This window comes from Cibotium barometz, chromosome 38 (assembly GCF_041138505.1).
Source record: "Cibotium barometz isolate CiBa-2024 chromosome 38, ASM4113850v1, whole genome shotgun sequence".
NCBI lineage: Eukaryota > Viridiplantae > Streptophyta > Polypodiopsida > Cyatheales > Cibotiaceae > Cibotium > Cibotium barometz.
The window spans coordinates 3,457,958-3,472,165 of NC_141083.1; the positions used below are offsets into that span (position 1 = coordinate 3,457,958).

A 14,208-nucleotide genomic window follows, 5' to 3' on the forward strand; every position below is an offset into this window, starting at 1 on the left:
GGCACATTGTAGGGAGTTTGATCTATAAGACTATCATCAATCCAAATTTAAGATATGCTGTTAGATTGGTAAGTCAATTTATGCAGGCCCCAAGGAAACCACACTTGGCTGCAGCTCTAGGAGAATAATCATGTACATAAAGTCCAACATACACTATAAAATTTTCTATGAGGCTGGAGTACAGGTACATGACCATATATATAGATGATGCAGGTTGGGCTAATAGTGTCTCAGATAGGAGATCTACTAGTCGCTTTATGTTTTCTTTTAGAAGTTCTGCTCTAGCTACAGGCAACAAGAAGTAACTAATGGTTTCTTTGTCGAGTACAGAGGCTAAGTACTACATAGGCATTGATATGGCAGCATCATGTGAGGTAGCTTGGTTGCAAAAGCTACTTGCAGATATGGGCGAGCCCATGGATAGGCCCTTGTCATTTATTATGACAATAGGAGAAACATACATTTGGTGAGTAACTGAATGTATCATCATCCATTGAGGTGCATTATCACTTTGTGAGGGATAAGGTTCTAGAATGTGATGTGGATTTGGTATATTTCATCATAGCGGATCAAGAAAATGACATCTTCACAAAGGCATTGGTGGGTACTATAGAGAAGATCCACAAGTTTAGGATCTTACTACTTGGAGTGTAGGGTATGGAGTTGAGCTTGAGGGGGAGTGTTGAGATATCGATCTCAACACTTCAATTAAGATTCATAGCTTCAAGAGCTTACTTGGAGTGTAGGGTATGGATTTGAGCTCGAGGGGGAGTGTTGAGAGATTTAGTGTGTGGGTATGGATGGCACACTAGGATATATGGATGACATGCTAGGATGATAGCTCCACACTTATGCTATTCGCATGGGAGGGGAGATTATAGGTGGTGTATCGCCAATGGTTTACAGGCTATGTGATAGCCACTTTGGTTTACTAGAGTTATGGTATAGTTATAGTGCCAGCTCATGTAGTTGGGTTCACACTATGGACCTTGTATGTTTTACCAAGAGAAAACTTTCCTTTATACTATGTACTCTTATCTTTATGTTATGGTTATAGAGAAGAGAAAAAAATTCAACCATCCATCTTACTTTTGTGCTTGTCTACTCTTGTGTGTGTGTATTCTTGCTTTTAAGGAGCTCAAGCTCACCCTCTCTTATTTTTTTAAAAGTTCACTAGACAATCTTCTTCTCTGCACTAGCACCATATAAAAAAACTTATGCACTTACCTTTGAACTAATGGAGTGATTCTTGCACAAGGAACTAAACTCAGTAGCATGCTAATAGGAAGAGACATAGAAAACTTGTGCACTTACTTTTTGAACTAAGGTATTGATCCTTGCACAAGGAACTAAACTCACTAGAGAAAGTCAATAGGAAGAGACATGGAGGAGTCCCCCTCACTGATATGAAAGCCAAGGATCCCAAGATAGAGGGCCCAAGACTTACTTCCTACATTCACAGCGGAGACAAATGTCAGTGTCATGGAAGATAACTCCCCACTATGCCAAAAAATTCTAGTAAATGTCATTAAGCCTTAATCACTTTTCTTTTTCCCTCTTCTACCCATTCGTGATTGGAGAGTTTCTATTGAAGATTTGGGCAAACCATTCACTCAAATCAAGACGTTGGAGGGTTTTTACTGAAGATTTTGGCAATCCACCCATTCACTCAAATCAACTCAAATAAAGTGGTTGGAGGGTAGATAGATCAAGGAGATCGTCTACAATAGCTCACATCAAGCATCCACAGTAGATCAATGAGTGTGATGAATATTCATACACCACACTGCATCGGAGGAGAAGTCCAAAGGGGCATGGGATGAATTGGAAAAATCATTTGGACAAAGGGAAAGAACTCTAAAATTAGCCTTAAAATTTAATTTTTTGGTTTGGGCATGAAAGTAAATTATTCTTTTTGCACACATGTTAATAGGAAGAGACATAAAAAACTTGTGCACTTACCTTTTGAACTAAGGAATTAATCCTTGCATAAGGAACTAAACTCACTAGAGCAAGAGACATGGAGGAGTCAACCTCACTAATATGAAAGCGAAGGACCCCAAGAAAGAGGGCCTAAGACTTCCCGCATTCACAACGGAGACAAAGGTTAGTGTCATGGAAGATAACTCCCCAACTATGCCTAAAAATGCTAGTAAATGTCATTAATCACTTTGCTTTTTTCCTCTTCTACCCATTCATTCAAATCATTCTACCCATTCATTCAAATCAAGTGATTGGAGGGTTTCTATTGAAGATTTGGGCAAACCATTCAACTCAAATCAAGAGGTTGGAGGGTTTTTACTGAAGATTTGGGCAACCACCCATTCACTCAAATCAGCTCAAATAAAGTGGTTGGAGGGTAGATAGATCAAGGAGATGATCTACATTAGCTCACATGAAGCATTCAGAGTAGATCAATGAGTGTGATGCATAGTCATACACCACGCTACATCGGAGGGGGATGAATTGGAAAAATTATTTGGGACAAAGGGAAAGAACTCTAAAATTAGCCTTAAAATTCAATGTTTTGGTTTGGACATGAAAGTAAATTATTCTTTTCCCACACATGTTAACAAAATGAAGAGCATCACCCACATTCATACTTAAGGGTTACATCGGAGGAGAACTCCAAAGGGGCATGGGATTAATGGGATGAATTGGAAAAATTATTTGAGACAAAGGGAAAAAACTGTAAAATTAGCCTTAAAATTCAATGTTTTGGTTTGGACATGAAAGTAGATTATTCTTTTCATGCACATGTCAACAAAATGAAGAGCATCATGCAGCAATTAGCAAGTATTAGCTCCCCCATAGAAGAATAAGATGCCATTAACATCGTATTGAAAAGCATGCCAAGTGAAGAGTCTGGCCATTGTTGGCCACCTTGAAGAATTTTTCCAACCCAAAGCTTTACGGCATAGAAGCTGCACTCATGGAGGAAGACCAAGGATCAAAGCTACAATCACACCTACAATGGGAGAACAAAAATTTAGCAAGACCATGATGAAATGTCACCATTGTGTGGTAAGATGGGACATATAGCAAAGAATTATTGACATCGACTCCGACCAAAGCAAACATGTCAGCTAAAGAGAAGGAGAAGAAGAGGACTTCCCAAGTAGGAAGTCAAGACCGATAACTCTCTTTGAAAAGAATGTAATGAGGGCATAACTCTTACCTATACTTGTAACCTTATTCCCACCTATAGTGTAAAGTCTCAAGTCAAAGTCAACATTGTAGCCCAAGAGGCATACTAAGGTGGACCACTCTAACAAATGACTAAGAGTGTAGACGTAGTACATGTTTGATGATAGGGATTCATCCCATAAGGGGGAGTGTAAGAAAATAAGTGATGAAGGGTACTTGGAAATGAGGGGGAGTATGCACCTTAGAGCTGAAAGGTTGCTAAGGTTATGAGAAATCACACTGCTAAATGTTAGGAAGCATTGTAAACCTTTAAAAAGTGTTAGTCTTCAATCAACATTGAATGAGCTTCAAATCAAGGGGAGATGAACCTCAAATTAAGGGAGATGATTAGGGTATGTCTAGTAAGGATTAAGCTAAGCCATTGGCTAATGATGATGTACTCCAACCTATTTAAAGGCCCCCCTAATGAAAATTGTGTGTTGAATCAACTCTCTAGCATGTGTCATTAGTGCTAATTACTTTTCTCTACTTAGATTATGCCAAACTATTGAGCCTAATCCATTTTATCCACCCTAATCACTCCCAACTCACAAGTTTCAAGTCACCGAGATGGGAGAGCAAAACGTGAAGATGGCCAAGCTAATGGATGATGCCACTGTCGCCCTCAAAAAAAAAATGCAATGCCAAGTGGAAGAACAAACAAGAGGGCTACAAGGCCCTTGTTAATTAAAAGGACAAGCTACTTGAGGCTGCAAAGAACTTTAGAATAACACTACAAAAGCATGGCATCACTCCATACGCAAATTGGTTATGCGATCAAAGAGGCTATCATGACATGCAACTTAACATGTGAATGAGTTCAGACTCTGCCTTTGTTTGCTAGCTCTGTGCATTGCATTAAACGTTAGGCTTTTGGGTTTGCATGGTCATGATGGATAAGAGTGTTAGCATGGGTATTCTTTTCGTGAGAAAGATGGCGACGGCCATGTGTGCTTTCTTAGACTAGGGAAACATCATATAGGCGGGCATCTAGACTGATCAATGTTTTTGGGAAGCTTTGGGGGCGAGATACAATGCTACTCAAATGGTGGGAAAAAGAAACAACGAGTCGTGAGACGGAAGCAAGGGAAGAGACTTCATATGATGGTGCAGGTAGGTACTGGCCAGCTCTTTATGTGCCGTGAAGATGCGTTTTTTTTTCAATAGTTTGGAGAGGGGGGAAGGGAGGGAGTGTGTGTGTGTGAGTGAGAGAGAGAGAGAGAGAGAGAGAGAGAGCGATTAATGGTTTTTTTTTTGTGTGTGTGTGTGTGTGTGTGTGTGTGTGTTTTTTGGGGGGGGAGAGAGTGTGTGTGTTTGCCGGGAGAGAGAGAGAGAGCTCTCTGCCCGAACTTGCTTAAAGCTCAATTTGAGTACTCACGTTTTCACTTTTGCCACGAGCATGGAGTAGGACTTGAGTCGCGTGAAGGCCAATTAAATTGAGTCTTCTCCTGGTTTATGAAATTGATTCCTTGACGTGGAAAGCTGCAACGTTTCTCAACGGTTTAAATACAAAAACAAGTAAACGAGAGGGTAGCCATGGCCCAATCATTTCTTGTGCTTGTGCTTCTTGGGTGCTGCTGCTGCTGCTGCGATGGGGTGGTGGCTTTCTTTTCCTACAAAGCACCGCAGTTCAATGTGAACTCAGAGAGGCCTTCACTGTGGGCGCGTGGCGGCAATCGTTATGATCACGGTGGGCGGGCAAGAGCTGACGGCGGCCTTTCATACATCTATTACATCAACTCCTGTCCGCGAGCTTACGATCTAGTGAGGGAGCGTATGCAGTTCTACATACAACAAGACCCCAGCCAGGCAGCTGGCATTCTTCGCATTTTCTTCCATGACTGCTTTGTCCAGGTCTGCATTCCTTGATTGATACTAATTTCTAGTTTGTAAGCTCAGCTGTAATGGCGGGACATTAATTAAGCTGAATTCTAATGACTACTCAATGTGGCATATTTTCTTGTTGCATGCTCAGTAGCTTGGATAACGTTTTGAAATTTGGCATGGACTGGCTAACTAATGATGGCGATTCTTTTACTTAATATGCTGTGATTTAAAATTCACTGAGTAATTACTTAAAGAGGGCAAGTTTACTTCTTAAAACAATGTGATTAGTGGAGTATAAAGACCTCACTGACATTTGCTTGATGAGGGAAATTCTGCTGCTTAATATAATGTCATTAATGTGATGAGTGTAAAGAACTGATCACTCACAAAGTATGGAGGCAATAATTTGCTTAGTGAGACCACATACACTTCTAAGCATTGATTAAAATGAGCTGCTCACTGTTTATAACGTAGGACATCATCTTGCACATCTATGAAAGCAAAAACTACTTCTATTTATGCTCGCCCTCTATCTTACATATTCTAAGGTGCAATCCCACATGGGGTGTTTGAGCTCTCCTGCTCTTCTTAGTCCTACATGAGGTGTCATCATGGTATGTGGTAATATGATAAGTTCAATTGGTTTTGGGTAGGGATGTGATGCTTCATTGTTGTTGGAGAGGCCAATGTCAGAGCAAACCGCGGGTCCCAACGTCAACTCCTTGCGCACCACGTCCTTCCGAGTGATGGACGAGATCAAGGCCTCCCTTGAGGTGGCATGCCCCGGCATCGTCTCCTGTGCAGACACCCTCGCCCTCGCAGCCCGAGATGCTGTCTTCATGGTAATGGTGTTTAATCCTCGTTTCCGTGCAACGATTGATGACTTAACCTAAGAAAAAAAAACGAAACCTTTGTCTTCACCTGATGATTCAAGCAAGACTGAAGTGATTTTAGGCTTAGGGAAAGCATCAAATCTATTGAAATGCAAGCTTAAGAACAGCATTTGCATACTTGCTTCGTCTTGATATGCATTGATATGATGTTCTTTTGTGTTACATTCAGGTTGGAGGCCCTTGGATTCCTATTAGGACCGGCCGTAAAGACAGGTCCATTGCTGCTTCTAATCAAGTAGTCATAGCGAACCTCCCAGCCCCAACACAAGGCTTCCCCAAATTGAAGCAAGTCTTTGATGCCAAAGGCTTAAATGTCAAAGACCTGGTTGCATTATCAGGTAAAACACTAATTAGCCATAGTATGATAGTAATGAAGCTTTCATATTCTGACCTCAAACAAGTAGTTGACAGAAGTAAATAATTCTTGCAGGCGGGCACACCATTGGGCAAACCCATTGCCGTATTGTTGATATACAACTAACACCTTCAGTTTCAACTGATTTAAGCCCCTCATTTGCTGCTAATCTCTCCAAAATATGCCTTGATCCACAAGCACAATTAAGGTCTCACCTGACTTTGCATCTGGATGGGATAACACCAAACACCTTCGACAATGCATACTACAAGAATGTAATGATGAAGAGGACAATGTTCCATTCAGATGCAGCCCTCTTGGATGATGAAGAGGCTATGTTTTATGTTCACACCTTTGCAAACAGCCAAGAACAGTTTTTCAAGCAATTCAGCCTCTCCTTCTTGAAGATGAGCCAAATTGGTGTTCTCACTCAAGAAAGGGGTGAAGTGAGAAGGAGCTGCAGCATACCTAACTAACTTCTATCAGCAATTGCTTAGCCTTTACCAATTATAAACCATACTTTTTTCACCTACATAGTACAGCTTTATCCTACATAGTACCTCTATATCCCTGAGTAAATAATCAACGCACAAACTAATTGCCCTCCTCATTTGATTATTAGCCATGCTATAACTACATCCCCTCCATCAATTTTCTCGCTTCCCATCTTTCATTGCCAAAAATAGTCTCACCAAAAAAATTCCCAACTTCCACTTGCTTGCCTTCCCTTCCGATAAGTTATCCCTTATAGCAACGATCAATCATTTTCTCTTGAGGTGCCTTTAAGATTACACTATCACGTCCATACAACCTACATGGCAAAGTATCCGTTTATCTTGTGATGGTCACTCTTGTAACATCTTCGGCTTCTTTTTAACCTTCTCTCAAAAAAGTGTCCTGAAGAGTTTTTTAATCCCTCACTCTATTACCTAGTGTTACTATAAATATTACTTAATGTTACTAAGTTCCATGTATGAGCTTCATATTTTTTAAGAGATCATTACTTGTAATTATATAAACACATGAAAAAGAATTGATGGAGGAGAGTAAAAGCTAAATAGAAGAGGAGAGACTAGCCACTAGAGTCGTCTGTATTATCAGTCAATTACAATGGTTAAGGCCCCCCTTTTGTGAGGAATCCTTCTATCCTAATTAAAGATTCACGTCTTTCACACATTGTCAATCAATCCTCCGCATTAAATAAAGGAATGGCAAGCCCTAACTCAAGCCCTTAAAAAAAAGGGGTGCTCGTGTTACTCATGCCCAACTCATACTACAAACAATATATGTAGACCATCAAGAACTGCTGCAGGCTATAGCATAAACATAACAAATGCTTCAACGCCCCACATGTAAATAAATAAATGGCACAGCTATAACAATGGTTGGAAAAAAAAAACTTGGCACTTCATCAAGACTGCTCTTTGCCAAGGATGATTTCAAAAAACACCTTCACTTTACAAAACAAGGGATCATCATTCATCAAATTCAAGGATTTTCTACACTAAAAACGAGAATTGCAAGATTGCTTCGTCTACTTCCTATTACCCGTACGAATTTTACATCTAAAACTCATAACAAATAGAAACAAATAGCACTAAGGGATCATAACAAATAGAAACAATTATTATAACAAGAAGGTAGTTGATAGGACATATGCACCACTAAAGATAGAGAGAATTAACACGATATCATATGGCCGCAACTTGGATGAAAACTTTACAATGTGTAATTTGCATGTCTGCTAATACAACATAAAGATATACCTCATACAAATGTTCTATATGAACTGACTTTTTGTCAGAACTCCGGAGATGCAGGGTAGACTCAGCCATAATGAAGCCTAGCACTAAGGGATCATAACAAATAGAAAGAATTATTACAACAAAAAGGTAGTTGTTGATAGGATATATGCACCACTAAAGATAGAAAGAATTAACACAATATCAACTGGCCGCAAACTTCACAATGTGAAATTTGCATGTCCACTAATACAACATAAAGATATATCTAGATGAATCCAGCAACGTGCCCAAATTCACCTTATAAGAAAGTGCAATTTATAACCTCATGGTAGTCATCCACAAGACAATAAGCCATCAACTCCATCATGCATAGTATGGACTAGATACTACGACATCCCTACTAACGTCATCACTACCCAATAGTGGGTGTAGAACTTGGTATCAATACATGCTCCCACACACACCCTCTCCACGCGCGCGCACACACACACACATAAGAGCATACATTCATACAAAGGTCTGTGTACTAAGTTTCTATCAGAGCTCTAGAGATGCAGGGTCTGCTTGCTCCAAGGCATCATGTGAGACTATATAAAGGCTTATCAAATCATTGTGTTAATCATCTAGCTCTCCCTTGGAGATAGATCATAAGACTAGCATGGACATAGGACTTTTCATAGTCAGGACTCCTTCTAGGTGTGCTTCAGGCCACACGATTTTGTACAAGGAAAGGTGAACTTGAAGGTCAAGAGTCAGGCTTCTCAGACTACAGATTAACAGCCAGGTTGTGCCTACAGATTTGAGTCTTTTTCTCATCATTCAATAAAGCAAATACACCATCCTTGGTGGGGGCCCTTCAAAGGGTTATCGGGATCCAATCGGGTGTATAGTGTCTTTATTGTGCTTCTTCTTCTCTCTCTCTCTCTCTCTCTCTCTCTCTCTCTCTCATCTCCACTACATTGTGTAATCGTCAAGAACCAAGGTGCTGATTATTCGTTATCTAAAGCATAATCTTGTCTATACAAAATCCGGTGGCCTAAAGCACACCTAAAAGGAGTCCTGACTATGAAAAGTCCTACGTCTATGCTAGTCAGAGATAAAAAATCAAATTTATGCTGCCGACTTTCACACATGTGGTTCAACCCTCTTGGCCGACTGCTGTCCAGTCCCTTGGACTTGCTCCTGTGCCATCCTGAAGCTACAAAAGCCCTAACCAAGGTCCAAGCCTAAATCATATTTCCATGGATTTTATCACCGATTTACTACGCATTCACAGAGGGCATGATGCCATTTGGGTGGTGATAGACATATTAGCATGGGTGTATAGAAAACCTCGGCAATTTGAAAACATCTAGAGTACTTAACTAAGCCTACAAATGAAGTTGATCCAGATCATAGATGTTACTTCATTGTTAAGCTTCCTCAATACTTCAGCATTGTTCCATGCTTTATTTAAACTCTCTTTTGGTTTCCAAGCAATGGCAATACAATCTCTCTCTCTCTCTCTCTCTCTCTCTCTCTCTCTCTCTCTCCCCCCCCCCCAATACCATTAGATGTCTTACAAGTTTTGCCAAAACAGAAACCTTGACCTTGCTAAGACCAAGGTTATGATCTTCCGCACTAGCCTAGGTTATTTAAGAGCTAGTAGAGATTGTACGAGCATACACATACTTGAAATTCGTATCGAGTTAAAATTTATGCTGAGACTGGCTGCCACATCACCTCTGGCAAGAAGTTATGCATCTCTGCCCACCTTGAGGGCAATGTTTTCAAACCAAGGCACTCGTTTTTTATTCCCTTGTCATGTATAGTGCACCCTTTTGGGCTGTGGACCTCCTTCAGGTAGAGTGGAGCCTAATACAGAGAGTACAGCTTATGATGCTGTCACCTCTTAAGCACAGAAAACCCTCCATCCCACGTCACAATATGGTAGCTAAGTTTTACAGCTCACCCAATACACATAGTGCATCATTTTAGCTAATCACATACATTCACAGGATCCATCACATGGGAGAGACCCTTGAGGGTAGACAGAGACTACCATGGGCTAGCCTCGTCTTCCTCTTAGGTGCCCCAGATGACAGTGAGTGTTCGTATGCATGGATGACATTGCATGCACTTTCTATGGATGACTTTACAAAAACACAAGCAGCCATTTTGATCAAAAAGGAGCAAAACAGAGTTCTCAGAGATGACTTGGGCGACTCTACATCCAGAGGATATGGGTTCAACATGACATGCTCCCATCCAGAATGAGCCTATGTACCAATTTCACAAACTAAAGATGGATTCATAGAGACACCATGCTGCTTGTGCTTTCACTTACCACAAGCATTGAGGATTCCCAAGACATCTTGAGACACGCAACATCCTTCAAAAGCAATAACCCAAGAGGAGATCTTAGAGATTTCAGAAGAGGCCAATATCCATGCCGCCAACCAGCAGTAAATGCAAGTGTGAAGACGGGAAAGAATCATTGACACACCTTTTTTTCTCCCCGACTGGCTTTAGGCCCAAGATCCTCCCGTAGTTACCATTTTTCACCACCCGTAAGCGCTTGCATAAGAGGAGGATGGCACAAAAGACCAATAAACCTAGGAGACCCTCTCACTTGACTGAAGGGCTCCCTATGCTAGGGCTTAAAACACACATCTGCCATCAACATGCCCTCCTACCTAATCTTTAAGTTGTGACCTCACTTTGCTTACCCCCTACTCCTTATGCTTGCCAACAGTTGATTATTGTCACAAGCAAAAAGGTTCTTGTCACCAAGTGATCCTTCTGTCACCATGATTAGAAGCGGACGATTCCTGATTGTCTAAGACCCTCCACCATGGGCTTAAAAGATTATGAAAAGGTGACACCTCAGCTTTCTTCTGAACTTGGCAAGCCACCGATGTACTCCTCCGAGGCTATCGGCCACCTTTAAAAATCGTGGTCATGATTGCTGATGGCCTTGCAGTGATATGATTTCCATCATCAAAGTCCTTACCTTAAGTGAAGAAGAAAGACCTTGTTGAGTTAAGCATTTAGAAATCCACTGCCCCTTTTTAACGGGTTTCTATAATTGGAAATTGGCACCACCTAGAGATCCATCACTTTTGGGCGTACGGATGGATGCAGTAGGGACGGAGGCAATTGCAAACAAGCATCTCTCTCTCTCTCTCTCTCACACACACACACACATATGGTAAATAAAGAGGAACTCTCATGGCCCATATTTAAAAAGTATAAAATATATGTGAAGGCAAAAGTCTCCTCTGCTTATGTGAAGTACAAAAAATGAAATAATTCGCTCAGGGCATCGTAGTATACATGTAGAATGTTGTCGATGGAGAAAAGGTTAGTGGCATTAATCATAAAAATTACAAAAGAAAAAGCCCTACTCACTCACCTCGAGCAAAGGCCTCGGCAGGGAATGTCCTAGTTATACCGCCATAGCTTTTGAATTTGACCTTGTCGTGGGCGGGGCCTTCTACAGAGACGTCGCCCACGGGCGCCCAGACCAGAAACTCTTTGGCTTTCACACCAGAGACGCTGCGCAGGCGGTTATGGCCAATGTAGGCGCGGACTTCGGTGTCGAAGCTGACGGTCCGACGGATCCGGCGGAAGTAGTGCTGAATCTTCTTCCTTTGGCGGATCCACACCAGGCCAGACTCCTTCTCGAAGCCGCAGTCCAGCACGTTCTCCAGGGGTAGGAGGCCGCCCGGAAGGCCCATGGCCTCCAGAAGGTCCGCCGCGTTGCGGAAACAGACCTCGTGGCCCGCCAGCGTCAATGGCCCCGCTGGTAGATCCTCCAGCTTGCTGAAGCTCACCTGCTGCTGGCCTGGTGGTGCCATTTTCCCTAGCTCAAAGTGCTGCTTTTAAAATGATACATATACTAAATAAAATAAATGGTCCATGGATTTTTTTAACGGTCATGTTAATCATATGTATGGGGATTAGGTACCCATGCATAAAAGCTTCACTTTCCACAGGATGGCATTAGGGGAGACACAACCTTTAAGCCTAGATCAAAAAGTAAAGTTGGTGCCAGGTGGACGTTTCAACCAGCTATTGTCTTTTTACATGTTGCCATCATCTTTTAAGAATTTATCTATCTATCTATCTATACATGGACAAAGGAGGTGGGACTATTTCAAAATAACCACTCCTCCTGCAAGCGTGAGGAGGAGCCAAATCTCACATCTTCCAATGCAACTAGTATTGCACCCGCGCGTTGCTGCGGCCGACCAAGGTTCCAGAAAAGAACTATTCCCTCTCTACAACCATCTCTCTCTCTCTCTCTCTCACACACACACACACACACATGCACACATGCCCTCTCCCTCTCTCTGTCACGTACACACACTCTCAAATGTTGAAACTCTCTCTCTCTCTCTCTCTCTCTCTCTCACATGCACCCTGCTCTCTCTCTCTCTCTCTCTCTCTCTCACACACACACACACACATGCACACACTCCCTCTCTCTTCTTACACTCTCCCACACATAGAAGCTCTCTCTCTCTCTCTCTCTCTCTCTCTCTCTCTCTTTCAATCTCTCTCTCTCTCTCTCTTTCTCACGCACACATACACATATGTAAATATATAGTATATACAATATTATGTTTGAGATACGTAAACCTATACATAGACACATATACTTGTACATATATACATGTATTTAAAAATATAAATACAAACATCGACATAATTTAATTAATTTTGATTAAATTTTAATGTGCGGAGATGGGTGATAAGTTGTGCTCTCTCTCTCTCTCTCTCTCTCTCTCACACACACACACACACATGCACATGCACATGACCCTCTCCCTCTCTCTGCCACGTACACACTCTCAAATGTTGAAACTCTCTCTCTCTCTCTCTCTCTTCTCACATGCACACACATATACACACCTGCTCTCTCTCTCTCTCTCTCTCTCTCTCTCTCTCTCTCACACACACACACACACACACACACACACACACATGCACACACTCCCTCTCTCTTCTTACACTCTCCCACACATAGAAGCGCTCTCTCTCTCTCTCTCTCTCTCTCTCTCTCACACACACACACACACACACACACACACACACACATATGTAAATATATAGTATATACAATATTATGTTTTAGATACATAAGCCTATACATAGACACATATACTTATACATATATACATGTATTTAAAAATATAAATACAAACATCAACATAATTTAATTAATTTTGATTAAATTTTAATGTGCGGAGATGGGTGATACTTTTAAATATATAGATAGATATATCATACACACATCTAAACACACACACACACACACACACACACACACACAAACATAAATATCTATATATATATATACATACATATGTATGTATGTATATATAAATGTAAATAAAAACACACACACATGTATACACACACATATGTATACACACATATACATATATGTTTTCTATTTAATTTATATTTTATTAAAAGATACTTTTTATTCTCTTTCTCTCTCTTTTCACCCTCCCTCATTACATCTACATCTCTCTCTCTCTCTCTCTCTCTCTCTCACCAGGTCTGGCCCATCTCTCTCTCTCTCTCTCTCAAGCACATTCTACACAGATGCAGATGTACGCACATGCATGCATATACGCTCTCTCTCTCTCTCTCTCTCTCTCTCTCTCTCACACACACACACACACACACACATGTACACACCGCACATACACTAATCTAAACGCACACTCTCTCCTCCCACTCTCTCTCTCTCTCTCTCTCACACACACACACACACACACACACACATGTACACACTGCACATACACTAATCTAAACACACACTCTCTCCTCCCACACAAACTATCTCCTACATAGAAATTATATGTCGCCTCTCTCTCTCTCTCTCTCTCTCTCTCTCTCTCTCACACACACACACACACACACACACACATGTACACACCGCACATACACTAATGAAAACACACACTATCTCCTCCCACACACACTCTCTCCTACATAGAAATTCTCAGCCTCTCTCTCTCTCTCTCTCTCATGCACACACACACACACACTCTCTCTCTCTCTCTCTTCACGCACACTCTCTCACATAGAAACTCTCTCTCTCTCTCTCTCTCTCTCTCTCTCTCTCTCTCTCTCACACACACACACACACACACACACACTTAAATAGATTTACACACATATATATAATTTTAATTAATTAAATTTT

General features: G+C 41.3%; 2 protein-coding genes across 4 annotated transcripts; one reads left to right on the forward strand and one right to left on the reverse strand.

The window, feature by feature from the left end:
• Positions 1 to 2,839: 2,839 nt before the first annotated feature.
• On the reverse strand, positions 2,840 to 11,896 carry LOC147616249 (uncharacterized). 3 transcript variants are annotated; one of them, XM_086777269.1, is made up of 2 exons: positions 11,401 to 11,893; positions 2,840 to 2,924 (listed from the first exon to the last, which is right to left on the reverse strand). In XM_086777269.1, exons 1-2 carry the CDS (start codon positions 11,843 to 11,845, stop codon positions 2,911 to 2,913), a joined length of 459 nt encoding a protein of 152 aa, XP_086633395.1. In that variant the 5' UTR covers positions 11,846 to 11,893; the 3' UTR covers positions 2,840 to 2,910. The 3 variants fall into 3 exon arrangements, with proteins under 3 accessions (XP_086633395.1, XP_086633394.1, XP_086633396.1); XM_086777268.1 differs by lacking the exon at positions 2,840 to 2,924 and adding an exon at positions 7,898 to 8,110 and having other exon boundaries at positions 11,401 to 11,896; XM_086777270.1 differs by lacking the exon at positions 2,840 to 2,924 and having other exon boundaries at positions 11,284 to 11,891.
• Positions 4,723 to 7,124, forward strand: LOC147616250 (peroxidase P7-like). Its single transcript, XM_086777212.1, has 4 exons — positions 4,723 to 5,040; positions 5,667 to 5,855; positions 6,076 to 6,244; positions 6,337 to 7,124. The coding sequence occupies exons 1-4, from the start codon at positions 4,723 to 4,725 to the stop codon at positions 6,735 to 6,737; spliced, it is 1,077 nt and encodes a 358-aa protein (XP_086633338.1). The 3' UTR covers positions 6,738 to 7,124.
• Positions 11,897 to 14,208: the final 2,312 nt, after the last annotated feature.

Bases quoted from the DNA above. Each gene is read 5' to 3' on its own strand.
- LOC147616250 (XM_086777212.1), top strand. From the start codon at position 4,723: ATGGCCCAATCATTTCTTGTGCTTGTGCTTCTTGGGTGCTGCTGCTGC. The intron at 5,856-6,075 runs GTAATGGTGTTT...TGTTACATTCAG, and splicing joins CCCGAGATGCTGTCTTCATG to GTTGGAGGCCCTTGGATTCC. The intron at 6,245-6,336 runs GTAAAACACTAA...TAATTCTTGCAG, and splicing joins AGACCTGGTTGCATTATCAG to GCGGGCACACCATTGGGCAA.
- LOC147616249 (XM_086777268.1), bottom strand. From the start codon at position 11,845: ATGGCACCACCAGGCCAGCAGCAGGTGAGCTTCAGCAAGCTGGAGGAT. The intron at 8,111-11,400 runs GTGAGTGAGTAG...ATGATCCCTTAG, and splicing joins TGCCGAGGCCTTTGCTCGAG to TGCTAGGCTTCATTATGGCT.